Source organism: Sturnus vulgaris, chromosome 11 (genome assembly GCF_052056855.1).
Source record: "Sturnus vulgaris isolate bStuVul1 chromosome 11, bStuVul1.hap1, whole genome shotgun sequence".
Classification (NCBI taxonomy): Eukaryota; Metazoa; Chordata; class Aves; order Passeriformes; family Sturnidae; genus Sturnus; species Sturnus vulgaris.
This window is the reverse complement of record NC_142253.1, coordinates 18,856,377-18,875,046: the sequence shown is the minus strand read 5'-3', so window position 1 is coordinate 18,875,046 and position 18,670 is coordinate 18,856,377. Positions and strand designations below refer to the sequence as shown.

At 48.2% G+C, this 18,670-nt stretch overlaps 2 protein-coding genes across 8 annotated transcripts; both read right to left on the bottom strand.

Annotated features, from left to right (window-relative positions):
• Window positions 1-229: 229 nt before the first annotated feature.
• ISY1 (ISY1 spliceosome associated protein) lies at window positions 230-8,357 on the bottom strand. Of its 2 annotated transcripts, none has more exons than XM_088171703.1 (11): window positions 6,379-8,357; window positions 5,906-5,928; window positions 5,206-5,257; window positions 4,389-4,454; window positions 3,913-3,955; window positions 3,629-3,741; window positions 3,330-3,447; window positions 2,550-2,672; window positions 2,260-2,363; window positions 1,241-1,327; window positions 230-965 (listed from the first exon to the last, which is right to left on the bottom strand). In XM_088171703.1, the coding sequence occupies exons 1-11, from the start codon at window positions 6,379-6,381 to the stop codon at window positions 858-860; spliced, it is 840 nt and encodes a 279-aa protein (XP_088027829.1). In that variant the 5' UTR covers window positions 6,382-8,357; the 3' UTR covers window positions 230-857. The 2 variants fall into 2 exon arrangements, with proteins under 2 accessions (XP_088027829.1, XP_088027830.1); XM_088171704.1 differs by lacking the exon at window positions 6,379-8,357 and adding an exon at window positions 6,109-6,174.
• CNBP (CCHC-type zinc finger nucleic acid binding protein) lies at window positions 7,993-16,876 on the bottom strand. Of its 6 annotated transcripts, none has more exons than XM_014869781.2 (5): window positions 16,736-16,876; window positions 10,677-10,796; window positions 10,315-10,410; window positions 9,940-10,138; window positions 7,993-9,061 (listed from the first exon to the last, which is right to left on the bottom strand). In XM_014869781.2, the coding sequence occupies exons 2-5, from the start codon at window positions 10,777-10,779 to the stop codon at window positions 8,944-8,946; spliced, it is 516 nt and encodes a 171-aa protein (XP_014725267.1). In that variant the 5' UTR covers window positions 10,780-10,796; window positions 16,736-16,876; the 3' UTR covers window positions 7,993-8,943. The 6 variants fall into 6 exon arrangements, with proteins under 6 accessions (XP_014725267.1, XP_088027831.1, XP_014725269.1 ...); XM_088171705.1 differs by having other exon boundaries at window positions 9,940-10,142; window positions 10,316-10,410; XM_014869783.2 differs by having other exon boundaries at window positions 10,315-10,407.
• Window positions 16,877-18,670: the final 1,794 nt, after the last annotated feature.

The window sequence follows — 18,670 nt, the reverse complement described above, 5'->3', positions numbered from 1 at the left end:
GGCTGCAGACGTCCAGTTTCAAATGCCATTCAGACCTGTACAACAATATTAGTCATCCAAAAGACTGACCAGGCTCTACCTTGTCTCTTGTCCCAGGATTCACAAGCCAAGAGCAGTAGGGGATGCAGAGCTTCAAATCCCCACAGGGATGGCTGTCTACAATCCCAGTCTTTGGCTACCATTAGGGAATCATCACAATCCTTTGAGCTAGAATAAAACAGACATCAACTTGTAAATAAGTTTTAATAAAAATATTTGAACAAGGTATTGCAAAGCTTTTTACAGTAGCTGCTGGAATATCCAGCATTTAAGCAGTTCATCCAGGCACAGTTACAAACCACAAAAAAAGGGTAACAGGTTTTAGACACTGATCAAATCTCCTCCAAAGTCACAAGATCTGCCTTCAAGCCATCTCTAGACAGGTTCCAGGTTATTCTGGTAAACTGAGCAGGTGTAATAGTGTAAGTTACTTCTCAGCTCAACAAAACCCAGCATGAGAACATGTGCACCCTTACAGTCAGGACACAGCAGACAGGATGGCAGGAACAATTCCAGATTTAGGTGTGGCTCTAGCTGTAAGAGGCCCCACAGCACAGACCCCTTCCCAAACTGAAAGCACTGAAGACAGCTGTTAGATGCAGAGACAAGCTCACCAAGGTTTGACCTTTTCCAGCACTGGAGTACAAGTCATCCTAGAGGAGAAACCAGAATGATGGTTCTCCTGCACACCACACTGGAACTCCTGCAGTTTGCTCCACATCCAGAGGAACTTTCAGAGCTAAAACTCACTGCTACCAGAACTTGGGAACGTGTTGCTTTCAGAGGGATTACACACAACCCAGGACACTGGTGCAGTGTTACAATCCTAGAAGTGTCTTTGCCTCCTCGCTCTGTGCCAGGAGGGTTTCACTGGCGTACTTCTGGAGCAGCTCCATCTTCTTTCTCCGTACAAGAGCTTCCTCGATCTGCAGAGATAAAAATAAGATGGATTCAGCTCAGCTGAGATGCTGAAACCTCAGATGCTCAGCTATACCACAACACTTGCCAATTTATGGAATTGGAAGGTTTTGGAAATTCTCAGGTGAAAAGGGCTGTAAGCATTTGCAAGAAGACTAAACACTGCAGAGTTAAGTCACAGAAATTACAAATTTAGGGCACTTTTACTGATGACCTGATGTAAATTAAGATGTCTTGCAAAAGCCAGTGTGCACCTCTGCAGCTGAGTGCTGTTATGCCTTACCTCCTGTTGAGTTGGCACTGGAACGTGTGCAATAAATTTCTGTTGCCCGTCTTCACCTTCTCTCTCCTTGCTGCCTTCCTCGTCAGACTAAACAGTGAAAAAAATCACATCAAGTTTATTTTCTATAGAGGTCACTAAAAAACCTTTTTCACTTGCTCTGCCAGAAGGAACAAATCACTACAAACACAGAATGAGTGAAGAGGACCCAGCACAAAAGGAACACAAGGATCACATGCAGATCCTGCTCCTTAACATTTTCAGCATTAATGCTTCCATTTTTTATATGGCCTTTGCTCTGCTGTGCCATGGGCATGAATGTAAAGTTGTATTTCCTCCCCTTCCATAACTCTGGGTGCCACAGAAAAGCTGTGAACAGAGGAGGAGCCAGCTAAGCAAGTAGACAGCAAGTGCTTTAAAAATACAGGTACCACTTCCCTGTACAGCTCTGTACTGCTCTGGTCCCACACCTAAGAGCTGGGCTCATGAACCATGGGATAATACAAATAAAACAGGTACTGGAGGAGCCACCAGATCCACCTGATGGATTCCTCCTTTTTATTCTTGTGCTTAATCCACTTAGAAACAGACTGGGAAATGAGAACTTGTTTCCAGTACCCTTCTCCAGATCTCACTGGGAGCAGGGAGAAGAAACAAGAACCATTTCACAGCAGTGACAGCAGCAGCAGCAGCGCCCTGCTGCATCATGATACAAGGGTAAACAAGGCCCTGCACCCCTTGGGTTTTCACACAGTGGCAGTGTTACATTATTTTTTGACAAAAACAGTGCCACTTCAATCACAGCATGGTGTTTCTCACGCCAGTGAAACGTCTGTCCTCACCTGTCAGCCTCCAGTACTCCCTGAACTTGGGCCAAGAGAACTCTCCTGCTACTGATTCTTACTAAGCTGAGTAGTGGGTCAGGTGGGGAGAGGGGCAGGGCAGCAGCAGACAGGTCCTTTGCAGAGTAACAAGAAGGGAGAAGACACATGAAAAGTCACATCACCTGAGCCATCCCTTACCTCTTCCTCGTGGACAGCATAGATGTTTTCTTCCTCCTCCTCCTCACCTCTTGCCAGTCGTGCTTCTCTCTCCATCTTCCATTTTTCCACTGCCTCTGCTATAACTGGGGAGCAAAGGAAAATGTCAAGTGTGGCTGAGAGCCAGTCAGAGCAGCATGGTCTTATTGCCAGAGCTTTTCCAATGGACTTAAACTTCTTGCCTAAATCCTCTCCATCAGAAATAAAAGGTGCTTTAACTTCAGAGTCCATCATGAGCCCTTCCTGGGCTGCTCTGTGCAGGTCTCACATACCTTTCTTCTCATGTTCCTGCTCCAGGGGCTCCAGAATCCCATCATCTTCATCCCTGTAGCCGTAGTACTCAGCGTCGATGTCCTTCATGAGCTCAGCCCGAGTCTTCCGTGGGGGTGGCAGGGCTGCAAGAACATCACTGTCACCCAACAGGTCACCTCCATCACCTGCTGAGTGTCCCCAGCTTGTCCCCAGCCTCACAGCACCCCGCTGCCTCACGCCAGCCAACACTCAGCATGATGGAGCTGCTGCCAGCACTGGGAGCACTGGGCTGCACAAACCAGTACGTGACCCAATGCTTCCCCCACATCCTGGAGCACTTCCCATCATTTGTCTTTGCTTCACTTTCAGGCCCAAGCAATCCCCACTCACTCCATGACAAATTTTCATCCCCTTACATCCAGTTTTTCATTATGAAAACTCATTCCTGCTTCTAAAATTATGGTCAACCCAACCCTCCCTTTTTCTAGTCCTGAACTCAGTACTATTTACAACTTCTCAATAAAATTTGCCTGTTATATGGAAAGTTTCTATAGCACATCAGTCCTTACCATTTGGAATTCCCAGCAGAAACCAGTTTACTCCTTTCTACATTTCCTTAACTGCAAACAGCCAAAAGTGCTCTTAGCATTTAATAAATTACCTGTGCTCAGTGTTTCACTGAGCTGACCTAAGACATTCAGAAATGCTGTTACCAGCACTCCCCACAAACAACAACAGCATTTTATTCAAGATATTCTCCTACACAGATTCATGTCTGGGAAGAACTGCGTTTTACTTACGTTCCTTTTCAAAAAGTTCCCTAACTCCTGGCAAGTCCTTTGCAGCCCCAAAGTACTTGTAGCCTCTGTTTCCTGGAACTTCTTTCCCTTCATGATCTAACATTTTTGGGCCAATCCTCTGGAAAATAAACAGAGTTCATAGTTTAAAACTTTCTCCAAACACAGCCAGACATTTTAGGGGCTGAATAAAAATAACACTGGCCAAGCCATCCCTGGGTAACTAAATGTTACATATTTTTCTCAGAAATCCCTTCACTTGTAAGCAGAACCACGTAGTACAACACATTCTTAACACTTACAGCATAATCAGGACCTCCCAGCTCCTTTATTCTGTACTCCCAGTGTCCTTTCTCCCTCAGAAGTTTGTTTATTTCATCATTCAGGTCCCGAATTCTGAATTCACCCAATCCAGCTGTTAAAGAGAAAAAAAAAAAAACAACAAATCAGGCAGCTCACAGAAACACCAGAGGAATTGCAGAATTTATGCAATGGAAACAGCGTAGTTCACATGAAATGGGATTTTTACTTTAACTGCTTATGACTGGATACTCAAAAAAATAAAACACAGTTAGAAAAATCTTACCATTTTGGATCTGTGCCACTTTCTTGGAAATCTCCCCAATGATCTAGTCAAATAAGAACACAGAAATTCATTTCTACATCAGTGGGGGGAATAGAGAAGACAGAGCCAGATTGTTTGAGAAGTGCATGGCAATAGGACAAGTAGCAATAAAATACAAGTTGAAACTGAAGAAATTCGGATTAAATTTGAGGGGAGAGAAATCATTAGGAAGATAATCAAACACTGGAACAGCAGCCATAGACACCTGGAATCTCAATCCCTGAAGATGTTAAAGACTCAGCTGGACATGGCCCTGGGGCAACCATACATGATAGGAGCTACTTTGAACACTGAGCTATATAGTCTTAGAAAATGTTCTGTGATTTAACTGTCAGGATACTGACAAGTGTAGAAAACCCTTTGTAAGCAGGCTATCGAGAAAGGAAGTGTAAAGTTCTACCTCCTACAGAATTAGAAAATCCACAGGTTGACATTACCTGTCTCCTCCATTTCTCAGCTTTGGGCAGCTCATTACACTCTGATGCAAGGAAAGGCCTTCGCTCCTGTTAGACAGAAAACCACACACATCAAATTCAGCTGAGCACTGACACACAGCATTTCACACAGCCTTTACTGCTCCACTAACGCCAAGCTATGCTACCAAGCTCCAGGGCCTTCTGCTCCCATGGAGTGGAAAGTGTGTGGAGTGGCGTTAGGAAGTGGAGAACAATAATGATTTACATCACTGACAAATTAAACTATCACAGACTATAAAGTTCTACTTAAATCCACTTTATCCAAACCAAAATCTCTCACCTGTTTTTTTCAAAATATCCCAAAATCCTCTCCAATACAACAAATGTTCCATTCAGGACAGTTTTACCATTTCCAGCACATACCACCTCCTTAAGGTTAAGCTTTCCTCAACTGCTACGACTAAATAATTTAATTTTTTCCAGTTTATACAGAGTACCTTCTTCACATTCCATCAGCTTGCTTACACAAACTAATGCATCATCTTGCTTCTAGGGTTTTATGTGCAGTTATTTTGTCCCTTTCCCCAAAACTTTACCTTTTATTAAAAGGCTCTACCTTTTACTAAAAATTACCTCTGCATAATATGCATATGAAACAGAAAAGTAAAAAAGGTTTGGAGAAACTGTAGTGGAGAATTTTCCTGGCTGAGTGTGAAATAGAGTCAGCTGAAACATTTTCCTTCTAACTGGAGTCAAGCACAGGACACCTGGGCTCTGAACAAGGCCTGCCTTCCTCCCTGACTTCAGCTACCAAACCTCCAGGGCTTTTACATCTCACCTTGACTTTGCCTTCCTCAAGCTGGGCTTGCCGAAATCTTGCCAAGGCCGTCCTACAGAGAAGAAAGCAAAATTACTTTCACGAATCCACATTCCAACAGGAACAAGTCTGGATGTTTATTACGGACTTAATAACAAAAACAAAGGCCTGAACACAGTCACTGACCACCTCCAGCTCTTCCACCTAACCACTTCTCAACACTAGAAATCCTCAGTGGTTTATTCTCAAGTAAAGTAATGCTGACTGATTCCTCCTATCTGGCCTGGCACCTCTGTTCCCAATATGGGAACTCCCTAAAACCACAAGGGTCATTTCTAACACATTTCAGGGTACTTATCCTCCAGCCTGCAGGGGGACAAGTACACTGCTGCAGGGTCTCTCCTGCACAGAACCATCCAGCACAGCCACAGGAGCTCCAGAGCACCAGGTACATGTGTGCAGGTGCCCTCCAACTCTCACTGCCTCTGGGCCAGCACATGTACAACTGAGTACCCAGAAGCATCATTAAACTGTCAGTGCTTTAAAAGAGACTGAACAGCGAGTTCTATGGGACATGCAGGCACAGATGTGTGACATCAGGTATAGCCAGGGCCAGCGACCGTGGATGTGTGAGACCAGGTCTGGCCGCAGCCTCAGCCGAGGGGGCCCAGGCCCTGAGCGGTGTCCCCACTGCAGTGCTCGGTGTCCCCGCCACACTCACATGGCCTTCTCCGCGTTTCGAGCCTGCAAGACACAAAGAGAGAGGCCCCGGTCACCGCTGGCCCTGCCGCGCTCCTCAACCCCAGCCGCCAATCCGCTCCGAGCCGCTCGCCAGGCAGCGGCACCAGGGGACAACAAGTGCCGAGCGGCCCCTCATTCCCACCCTCACCATGGTCCCGCTGCTCTCCTCAGCCCCTCACTCACCATGGTGCCGCTGTGCCCCTCAGCCCCTCACTCGTCATGGTCCCTCAGTCCCTCACTCACCATGGTCCCGCTGTGCCCCTCAGCCCCTCACTCACCATGGCGCCGCTGTGCCCCTCAGCCCCTCACTCACCATGGTGCCGCTGTGCCCCTCAGCCCCCCACTCACCATGGTGCCGCTGTGCCCCTCAGCCCCTCACTCACCATGGTCCCGCTGTGCCCCTCAGCCCCCCACTCACCATGGTGCCGCTGTGCCCCTCAGCCCCTCACTCACCATGGTGCCGCTGTTCTCCTCAGTCCCTCAGCCGCTCTGTCCCGCCGCGCACGCCACCGCTCCCAGCCCCGGAAGTGAACGCGGCCCCGCTCCCCAGCGCGCCTGCGCGCCCCACTCGCGCCGATTGGGTGACCCGCGTGCCGCGCATGCGCGCGGCTGGAGTGGGCGGGGCCCGCTGGGGGACGGGCAGGGGTTGGGGTGCGAAGGGACCGTGGGGACCCTGCAGTGCCACCCCTGCCGTGGCACCGACACGTCCCGCTGTCACACGCTGCTCCCAGCCCCAATGCCCAGCCTGACCTGGGACACTGCCAGGGATCCAGGGACAGCCACAGCTGCTCTAGGCACCCTGTGCCAGGGCCTGCCCACCCTCACAAGCAAAGCAGCTCCTTCTAATATCTGATCTAAATTCAATGTGTATCCGTTCCCCCTTGCCCCGTCACTCAATTCCCAATGAACAGTCCTCTTCTGTAACCACTTCATTAGTGGTTCAATATGAAACATACAAGGAATTGATTTTTCCTATGTCCCGCCATGTATGAAATCGCCACTGCCCCTGTTCACTTGGGAAAAGCTGACTCTGAACAGCAGCACCAATGTTCTCACAGAAAGATGACCAAGGAAGAGACGTCTCCTTTTGAAGTAATTTTCTCCTTCGGGAACTTACAGCCTGGTTTCCTCAGCTTTTAAATCTTGTTTTCTTTGTTTAAAAATATAGATTTTTAGGAAAAAACCCACCACTTTGTAGTCATCATTTAAGTCCCAGAGACTTTTCAGGTCTTTGTAATCAGAGAGGTCCAAACTCTACTGCTGTTTAACTAAGGAACTTTAATTTGTCCCAACCTACCAGGCTGAATCACCATGTGCTGTGTATGTGCACTACCCCAGGAGAACGCACACATTTCACCCTTGCTTCCAAAATTAACGGCACTGTAACCCTGACAGTAACTGGTGATGATAACAGATACACAAGTGCCAGCTCAGTTGTCTCCAGCACAGCTGCAGAGTGCCAGTCTGGAACTTCTCCCTGCAGGGACAGACATCACTGCCACAGCCTGCACAGCCCTTGGGACTGGAAAGGAAAACCTTTAGTGACAATTCAAACTCAAGCCCAGCCCAGCACACCACCCCTGCCCCTAACTGCAGACTGCACAGCATCTACCAGAGCTTGAGCACAGCCAGCAGCTCGGGGGCACTCCAGGCAAACCCAATCTTCACACCAGGACACCCCTCCTCCAGTCCTGCCTTCGGGTGAAGCACTGGCCAACCAAGAGCTCCTGCACACCAAGACTATTGAGTGGATGTGAAGACCCAGTGTTTGCCAGCTCTTTTCTCAGCTGGCCACGGACCCCCAGTGAACCAATAAAACACAACCCCCAAAGCACAAGGGTAAATGCAGATGCTTTCAGTTCTTAGTGTCACTGTGAAAGCTCAAATACCACTGGACAGAACCGACCTACTCAAGAGTTTTGAACTCCCTGCACCTCCAGCAGCCTCCTCCTTTAATGGCTGAACTGCATCAGCACAGATGTCATCAGCCCAGCACCCAGACCCCACCCCCATAAACATGTGCAGACAGGATTTTAACATGAGACAGTACAAAAGAAAAGGCCAAGCTGAACCTCCACATACCCCTTTTAATATGTTGTTTTGCACTGTGTACAGGAAAACCAAAAATAAACAAAAGGAACTTTAGCCAAACTCCCCTTCCTCCTCCAGCTTTATTGATAGTTTAAAATTACATTTTCTATGTTCTAGGACTTCAATTGCTCTTACCATCTTACTTTAAAAACCGATTACAAGCAAATGAAACTCAGTTGTCTAAGTGATATAGTATACAAAAATAACATCTTGATTTCTGTGAAAATGCATTTATTTGCAACTCCTGAATAGCTCCAAATTGTTTATGCTATGAGCACTGATGTCTGGGTTTCAGATTGACTTTGAGATATTTATTCAAAAGCTTCCCATTGCGTTCTGTATCTCCAACATTAACATTCACTGACTGAATTACTGTTACTTTTAGATTTATTTCAGATTTCTCTCTCTCTCTCTCTCATGGCCATTAACAGGCATGTGCATCTTGTTTGTTTACTCCCACTCAGCTATATGCTCTAGGTAGGGCCTGATGCAGATATCACTTGGTGTTAACAGCTACTGAGGTCAGACAATCCAAGGCCATTGTAATAAAATAAAAGTTATGAGGAAGTTTAGACACTTCCAGAATTTCTTTCCTCCTGCATAGGATCACTTCCCTGTAACCCAGAGAGGGTTTTTGCTGGTCTGACTCAACTCTTCCCACTCATCAATCCCTATTCACCAGTGGCACGGAAAGGGGGTTCTTTAACAAAGCATTATACATAACACCTCTACCAAACTAAACATAAACATTTTTGTAGTTAAATGCAGAAAGTTGATTTTTCCACCCCTTTCCTCCTTTAACACGGCAAGTAAAGCTCACTGGCCTGGGAGTAGCCTCTATCTGCCAACCTTTGGCCAGTGAAGAGGATTCAGAGAAAAATAATACAACCATCAATCAGAAAAAGGAGGGGCGACAAAGGAAAATAATTAGGCTGTAGCTTCAATTGTGCATTCCCGTGCAAGGTGCCCTGACTCGCCGCAGCGGTAGCAGTTGACTTCGCTGGTCTTGCTGCAGTTGATGGCTACATGGCCAGTTTCACCACACCTGCAAAAGCAAAGCTTGTGTCAGAACAGCCACAACACTCACAGCAGCAATTCTACTCTGTCCAGGACACTGTCTACTTCAGTTTCGTGCAACCCTAGTTCTGCATTCAAGGTTTCTGTTCCAGAATTCTCTGATGTGAAGCAAGTTTGTCTTCAGCAGAGCCATGAACTGCTCCCAAATGATCAACTCACATAAAGCAATGGATATGCCAGAATCACGGGATGTCACCTTTGTGTGTTTGCAGGGCCTTTTCCAAATTGTGTCTGGGGTTTTGCCTGTTCCCAATGTTTATGGCTTGCAGTTTAGCCTTGTTTTGAGAATAATCAGTTTTAACTCAAACAACCATGTTCTCTCTCCTTCCTCCACAGAAGGGAATGTTGGTGGGGGTAAATACTGCTCTCAGGAACGTGCTGTTTCTGGTATATGCCTGCATTCCAAAACCAGACAACACTCTGAAGATGGCATTTCAAACCAAATTAACACCCACTTCTATTCACTGTTCCCATAACCAAAGCATCTTCAGTGTGCTCCTGCAGGGGCTGGCTGTGCCAGTCAGCTGGGCTGTACAGCTGGGGTTTGTTAGCTCTGGCACAAGGCACAGGGTACCCAGCTCTGTGCTACAGCCAAGTACCTCCTGCTACCTTCTTCAAAAGGACACGACCCTTTCTCTAGAGCTCAAAGGATTGAATACCTGGTTTGGGTGGCCCTCTAGAGATACACCATAGAATTTGTACTCCACCCTGCTAGTAAGTGTTTAAGCCTTAGTTTTGAACAACAGTGGGTAAGCGTTCAAACAAACTGTATTTCCTAATCAAAACCAGACACAGAATGCACCCAGCACGAGGTGCATCTGGCAGCTGCCTCCTGCCAGTCCTTACCTATAGCATTTCACTTTGGTGCAGTCTTTTTGAATGTGCCCAAACTCTCCACAAGAATAGCACTTCTGCTCGTCTGCGTGGTCGCAGTCGCGGGCCAGGTGGCCGGGCTTGCCACAGTTGTAGCAGCACTGCTCCCTCTCCCTCTTGGGCTCCTTGCAGTCCTTCGCAATGTGGCCACCTCTACCGCAGTTATAGCAGGCTTCCACAATAAGAAAAACATACCAAACAAGACTATAAAACCTTGGTAGTGTGAGGGGCAGCATGCTGTCAACAGGGCACACACATAGCTTGTTCCCAGGGAACCCCAGCACCCTCTCTTCAGCCACAGAGCTCTGCCTGTGGCACTGAGGAGATGGAATATTTAGTGATACTTACCATCCTCCTGAAGGTCACAGTCCTTGGCAAGATGGCCAGACTCACCACAGCGGTAACAGATATCCGGCAGAGACGAAGACATGAACTGGAAGCCTGCTTGAAATGGGTAAAAGAAAAAAACAGGCATAACTATTGAATTCAGAATACTTTTAATAATCAATCACTAACTGAATTTACAAGTTGGCTTCACTCTTAGAGCCCCTGGCCAAACTCAGGTAGAGGTGAATTTCCCTGGTTCTTATCACCAATTTGAGTCTCAGCTTCTTCACTCGGGCCTGCCAGAGCCTGTTTTACTCACTACACACAGCAGCCAGCTGGTGGTGTGCTGTCCAAACAAACAGAAGAGCACAGCCACCACTCACCTCTGCCACGGCTCCTCATCCCACGGCCACGGCCCATCCCAGTGGGGCACTCCCGGGCCCAGTGGCCAGTACGGCCACACTTGAAGCACTCGTTGCTGCTCATGGCTGCAGATCACCTGTCTGAACAAAAAAGACATTTCTGAGCACTTTCTGCTCCCCCAGCCAAAGGCTACATTAAAATGAGAGAGTCTCCCAGCCTCTCAGCAACAGCAATGGAAACCACAAAGGGCTTCCAGTTAAGTCAATACTTTCTTGTACAGTGCCTGATCATGACCACACAAACCACTGCAGGGGATAAAAGTTTGCCTCCACTTTGCTTTGAACAGACAGTGTGCCATGTAACTTTCCCTCTAATTATTTTGTAGCCACTCTTTACTTCAAGAACTTACAAATGTTCAGGCAGAGGGAAAAAGAGAGGGAAATCCCTTTAATTATTGTAGTAGCAGCCTTAATGCCATTATCCCTTTCAGTAAAGCACCTCCTTCCTTACTGCTGAGAGTTAAACTCAAAAGCCAGTTACTTAATCTCTACAAGTTATTTCCGCCTTGTAGTCGTTACATTTTCTCTTGAATGATCTGCCTGGCAGCTACTACCTCTGCTGACTGAAGTGTAAGAAGACGTTCTATGTATTAAACCTGAAGCACTGAAAAGCCCTTTAGCTTAACATTTGAAGACTTTAGGTCTTTTATGATCTGAACAGCAGTTTAACTCTGAAAAGCAAAACTATACTTTGTAATTAACCTATAGCTCAGGATGCATATTCCATCCAGGTACACATGAAAGAAATGATTTAATATGTTAAGAAAGCAGACACTTGCCAACTACATCGAAGGCTAACTGGGAAAAACATCCTTAGAATGCTCTGGAAGCATAAGAATGTCCAACTGCACAATCCCCGCTTTGCCCATACTGGGAAGGCAGGTCAGTCCTGCATGAGCAGAGCCAGCCTGCACAGTCACCACTCTGTGCTCACACTGCCACACCCCCCGAGCTGCAGCACACTCACACAACACTTCCAGAACCAGAGAGAGAAGAATGAGAAAGTTACACAATTAAACTGCAGTCTTTTTTAAAGCGTGCCTGAAGACAAGTTTAAAGTACACCGGTCTAAAAATATGCATGTCAAGCTTTGTTTTGATCAAGTCTCCTGATATTTAATTACCTCACATACTCTCTCCCAATTTGTTATTCTCTACCCAACAGAAGTAGAATCATTATCTGGCATGTTTGGCAGTTTACCTGATCCCCCCTTCAAGGTAATCCTCCTGTAACCCTGCAGTTTATTCGTGTCACAGAATGATTCCCCTCCTCCCAGACCTCCAGCATCCCAGATTACAGGAACATCCCACAAGTTGAGTCTTGAAGAAAGCCACTACAGGAGCAGTAGAACACATGACCTCCAGAAGGAACCAGAATTAGCATCCTGACATTTAGCTCTTAAATACAGAACGTGCATCTAAAAGTGAATTGTTATTTAGGAATTTGTAAAGTGCCTTAACGTTTCATAAATTTACTGTGGCTTTTTATCCACTCCTCCCTCAAAACAGTTCTTTTCTCTTCTGCACAGAAGTGGTTATTCCAACCACAGGAGATGGCTGAGAATTTAAAATACAAGAGGTACATACTCTAGCGCGTTAGCTCTGTAACCTCACAGCTAACTTCCAGCGGGACCAGATGATGGTTTTTGCCCTCAAAAATGAGGTTCTGGAGTGAACAGCTGCAACAAGACTTTAGACACAGCTAAACAAAATTAAAACAACTGGTGGTTGGAGCACTTAAAGAGATTGACTTGATTTCATGTAACTGGGTCGGTCTTCTCTGCTTCCTTTCAGTGTTCAAGATTTCTTCTGAGGACACCAGGGCTGAGCAGTGCTTGCTCTGCTGGCAGCAGCTGGCACTCACTGTGCCATTGTTTATGCCTGTGTTCATAGCAACCGCGTTGACACTGCAAAACAGGAAAAACACAGGCACAGCCAACTGCAGGAGCTGGGCTCAGGCACCAGAGTGGATGCTGCTTTTCGTTTGCAAGATGGGGTCTCTGAATTTTAAATATGTATATATGCTTCAGATACACAGTGGGGGAGCTTTTATACAAAGATTAATGGCAATCTACAGCAAGTCTGTCCTTCTGCCAGTCTGGGTCAGGAGCTGCACGAGGGACAAAAGCTCACTCCTCACTGCCCCAAAGGAATGTCAAAAAAGAAGTTTTAAATCTGATTCAGAGTTCTTTCCTTTTTAACTGCCCTTCAAAAGGAAAACCTCTGTATAGCAGAGGAAGTTTCTCTTCCTCTGCTATACAAAGTGGTAAAGATTACACAAACTGAAGCAGAAATCTAAAGTCAAACACCAATCTCTGTGCAAGGATCCTTCTAGACTGAGATTAATTTAAAAACTTCTATCTTCAGAGGCCCCTGTTCCCCTACCAAGCTCAAAGCAGTGGAAGGTTACAGCTGCCATACAAACGTGATCACAAAGCATGCTGCTACATCCTCAGATACCTTAAACACATCCAAACAGAGTTTGCCTGAAGCTTCTTTTTCTCTTCACCAGTATTTCCACGTTAAACTTCTGCATCCTTCCCGTAAAGGATCTGGAACTGCAAAGGGTGGCTACAGCTGCCAGTGGTTTTACTTGCCTACATCCTAACAAAGGACAGAATTTCCCAGCAGTGTGAACTGTAAGGATTCAGTTTTCAGAGAAAGCAAACAGCCACCTTCAAGAAGCAACATCCAGAAAAGGCTGGTTCAGAAGACAAGTCCTTAAATGGAGAGTCTCCAAGCACTCTGGACACCATTACAGTTTTCAGTTACTTGCAAGAGAAAAAAATGAGCACAGTAAAAACCACCCGAGTTCAAACACTGCTCTGTTAGTCAATACTCCTCCATTTTGTCATCACAGGCAAGTTTCCAGCAGTTCCTTTTATCTATCAAGGCCACCTTAAGTAAGCCTTCTGCAAGAAAGCTACCTAAGTCTTCTTGGACAGTTTTCAGTCACAGCTATCAGTGTTTTCCACAGCTCAGATGTGTTACACAAAGCAGCCTGTCCTGTCTGTCCATGTGTCATCGTCCCTTCCCTCCCTACATACCAGAAACACAATTTTACCTCACCAGGGCAGGAAAAGTAGTAATGGAAAACAAATTACAACTATGGCCTCATCTAGCATTTCTGAGACAAGTCAAATTCTGCAAGATACAGCAAACTACTGCCTCCTGGATTAGCTCCCAAACTTGTCCAGAAACTCAAGTTTAGTTGTGCTTTTTCACCTCAAACCTTACCTTTCTAGAAAAGGAAGAAGACAGTCATTTACCTAAATGCTCCTACAGACCTCTGTAACTGCAGCTGGAAGCTGAAACAATTTAAAAATGAATTTTAGACCTTGTTCTGTGTGATGGCCATACTGCTGAACAGCAGGGACTGATGACAGAGATCCCTGTGCCACCACAGCACTTTCCTAGGTCACATGTGAAGTTTCTGAGTGCAACTTGAGCACCAAACTTCAAAGAGGGAGTTTCTTGGTGATTCTCTTAGTTGTAGGAGACACCTCTGACACAAGAAGTTTCCTGTCTCATACTCTGAAGGGGAAGACTGTGTCTTTGTGGCTTTGCAGTTAAAATATATTCAAGACTCTTAGAACAAGAGAGGCGCTATTAATCTTCAGCCTTCATGCATAAGATTCAGCAATATTCAGATCTGTTTTAGTAGCCCTTCTAGACCTGATGATATAAAAACTGCCACAAAGCTCCACTGTAACACTGCTCATTTTACACGGCTTTTAGCCTAGATGCCCTCCAAAGAAGCAGCTGTTTTAACAACTAATGTGGGCTCCACATAGTAAAAAGGAAGCTGAACTTCACCTCTGAGATTACTCAGGATTCTTCTGGATAGCGGCAGGTCCTTAGGATCCAACAGCCCAACAGAACAGGGGCAAGTCTCTTCACTTCAGTGCTTCTTCTGACCTACAAACAGCACTTGCAGCCGATATAAACCAGGACTTCACTCCTTCAATCCAAGGACAGAACAAATAAAAGCCTCTGCTTAAGGCAGCACAGCAAAGCCCTTCAGCAAGGCTGCTCCACCAGAGGCAGGCGTTGGGAAAAAACCTTCCCATGCTGCTGTGACCAACCCACAGCACCACACCTGAATTGGACAAGCCAGAGCTGAGCATGATGAAACCCCCAACGTGACAGGAAGTACAGCTCTGCTGTCCTCTGGAGCACTCAAGAGGCAGAAAATGGCTAATCATAATCTAGCATTTAGTTTCAAAAGAGAAGTCAAAGCATTACTCATTTTACAAGACATACCGTCTGTGGGGGGGTTTTATTTCCCAAGCAACATGTTGTAAGAATTCTTGAACACAGGATACATGACTATCACCAAAGCCACCCAGTATTTAGCAGGTAATTTCCACATTGTAACCTGAAAACCTGCTACAGCACATTAGTGATACTCCTGTCTCTTCTGTTCTCACTAGAACAAGATAAAAACTTAACCATTCTGACCAGCAGGTAACAATACTCCAATTCTGAAGGAAATCAGTCCGAAAATTCAAGGAAACCTGCCAAAGTGAAAAGGCAATCCCTACTCTCCATTTGGGACCTCTCAATACATTTCACAGCCAAGCTGACCCAGGACTGCTGAACATTAACTAAGACTCAAGAGGGGACAGAAACCAGGACAAAAGGACATGATGACTCCACTTCGACAAGTAATTCTTGGATATCTCTGTTGACACAAACAAGAAAGAGAACAAAAGTTCATCGAGGAGTGACTCACTAGTACTTTCTGCCTATCCATACTACTTAATATAGAAAGGAATAAACGCTATTGAAAATGTGCACATTTGACCATCTTCCCCTTTAATTTTAATGTCTGTCTGTATGAAATTTTAAACTTAAACACCACGAATAACATGTGAGGCTTTAAACATAGCATTCAGCTCAGGCATTAAAAAAGGTAGTTTAAATGGCAGGTTAAACCTGTAACTCTCAGGACTGTCGCGAATCACACAAATAATGAACTTATTTAAGCTCTTCACTTTGAGGACGGATGCAGGATTGCTTTTCTAGGCAAGTCTGTACTGAAGAAAGAAACACGGACTAGGTAACCCTAAAGCTGCGTGGCAGTGGGATCACATGGAGTGCACACAGGAAATCAGAACTCACTATTAGGTTTAATAAGCCGCTGTGACAATGCTGGCTCTTAAATGACTAACAGCGGTTACTTGAGAACTACACCCGACAGGAACTCAAATAAAAGGCCGCCCCACAGCCCGCGATCTGCAGATGGCACAGGCTATTTTTCCTATCCATTTATAGGTCACATTTGGATTTAGAGCAGGCCACTATCCGTGCCTGTGGTCGGAGCAAGCAGTTGCGACACCTCGACCCTCTCGTCTCCGGCAGCGCCCCACACGTGGGGAACCACGTGGTGAGCGGGCTGCAGCCCCGCTCGGCCCCGCCGACGGGAGTTCAGCGGGGACGAAAAATTAAATTAAAAAAAAGAAAAAAAGAACAATTTAATGAAGAAAAAATTAACTTCCAGTCCGTTCTCCGCAGTCTCCAGGCTCACAGGACATTCTTTACCCCAAACTCGCTGGCTCACGGGAGGGTCGGCCGGGCTCCCCCTCCCCACGCCCAGGCGGCCACGTGCAGCGCTGCCCCGGCCCCACCGTCCGGGCCTAAGAGACAGACAGTGAGGCCCCTGCGGGCCGCGCCCGGGCGCAGCGGAGCGGCTCTCCCCTCGCCCAGCGCCCCGGCCTCCCTCCCCCGAGCGGCGCAGGCTCCCTGGGCGCTCCCGGAACCCAGACCTGACTCACCCGCCGCCGCCCGCCACCCTCTCCAGGCCTGCGGCCCTCACGGCTCTAACGGCCCCCGTGGCCTCCCCGGCGCGCCACAGGGCCGGGAATGGCGCCCGCGCCCGCCCGGCCGTACTTTCCCGCGCGCTAGGCCGGAGTGCGCCAGCGCCATCACCGTCCCGCGCAGCGCCCTCGCTGCCACCTCGGGGCCCCGCACGACTCCCGGCCGCTCCCCTGCGGTTCCCTCGCGACCTCCCGGCGGTACCTGCGGTCCGGTTCCCCGCGGCCGCGGCCCCCGCACGACTCAGCTCCGCTCGCTCGCTCGGCCCCGCCGGTCCCGCTGCCTGCGCCACACGCGGTGTGCACACGGCCCGACGGCTCACCCCGCCCCACCGCTGTGCGCACGGCTCACCGGAGCCCGCCTCGGCCAATGGGGGCAGAGCGCCGCGGCGGGCGGGCCAATGGGAGCGGCGGACGGGGACACCCAACCGCGGCGGCCTGAGAGTGGGCGGGGCGCGCCTCCCGCGCGCTGGCCGGGGGCGGGCGGGGTGGCCATGGCGGCGCTGGGTTCGCGCTGTTTCGCCGTGACTCACCGCTGCCCGCGCCGTGCACAGTGGAGCCCGGGCACGGCGCAGCCCCGGCAGCGGCGGCGCGTTTCTGCACGCACCCGAGCGGCTGGCGGGAGCGTCGGAGCCCTTGTCCGCCTCATTCCCCGCCTGTTGCTGGCCGGCCCGACCTGGCCTAGTCCACTGCGCTCTGCGCGGTGGCTCCATGTTGTACCGAGCAGCCGCGCTCAGCCCCATTCCTCTGTCCCCTACAGATTCCCGCGCCGACCCGGGCAGCCCAAAGCTTCCGGGGGAAACCCCGCACGCCCGCAGCGAGACCTGCCCGGGATTTGCTGCCGCCTCGTCCCCCGGCAGCCTCCGCCAGCCCCCGTCCCGCTCCCCGCGCCGCCCTGCCCGGACACCGCCGGGAGCCCGTGCCGCACTCGGCACAGCCCGCGGTGCGGGTCGGGGCTGGAACGGCCCCGGGGGGAGCGGGCCGGGGCCGCATCCCGCCCTCAGCCGGCCCTCAGGCGCCGCCGCCATCTTGGCAGGGCGCGGGCGCCGCCGCGGCGCAGGAAATGGAGGACGCGGGGCCGTGAGGGCTCCGGGGCTCCCTCAGCGCTGAGGGCTCCGCTCAACTCCGGGGCTTCCACGGCGACAGCCGACACACCGCACGGGGAAAAAAGTTTTTCGAGTTGCTGAACAGAATTTGCTCTCAGCCTTCGTGAGTTAAGGCGAAGCACAGAAGTAATGTTACCGCTTAGTTCAGAGTTCTGAAGATGTTTTACATAAATCTTCCCCCTTTTGCCTGGGAACTTTGTAAATGGATTAGTGGTCAGTTATTGCCCCAAACTGCACTCCTGCGTGGATTGTGCAGCAAGTACAACACACCGGCGTTACCCACAATTAGTTGTCATCCTTTGGTTTAAATGTCTTTCCCTTCCTGCTCATCAGGTACAAGAAACCCCCACCGAGCCCCCGGGCTCAGGAATGAAACGTGTGAGGCAGATCGTGGAGACGCTTTGGATTGACCTTTCCTCAAGCTGTAAATCAAATATTATAGCACTGTTAAGTTTCTTTAATTAGACGATGAGTAACAACGTGTGTCTTTTCCTCCCTGTTAAGTGCAGCTCATTTAAGATGGACTTGGGTTTATTTGCGTTTTGAGTGCTGTGTTTGCGTGTCTGTGTGGTGTGGTTTATAACGCGCTGTATTTTCCACAGAACTAAACCCATCCCGAGCTCTGAAGGGGGAATGAAGCTCTCAGTAAAACATCAGCGTTGCCAATGGGCTTTGAACTCGTAATAACATTTTCCCCAGTAACAGCATTTCTTCCCATTAATTACTTTTTAAATCTCTGTGTCAGTAGTCCTAGTCCAGCATAATTTTCATGGCCTTTGGTTGCCTTGGATACATTACAATCCTGTTCACAAGTAGTCTCACTTTTAGTTTCAATTACTGCTGTTTTCAGGTGATAAAGGGAAGAAAAATAGTGTGTGGAGCTAAGGAAGTGCTCAAAATTTATAAATCATCATCTTTTATACTGCATGGAAAAAACCCCAACAGATCAATGTGATTCACAAAGACTGCAGAAACAAAATTTTTTTTTTTCATCAAATCTTTACTTTTTCTGAATTAATAAAACCTGGCTTCTC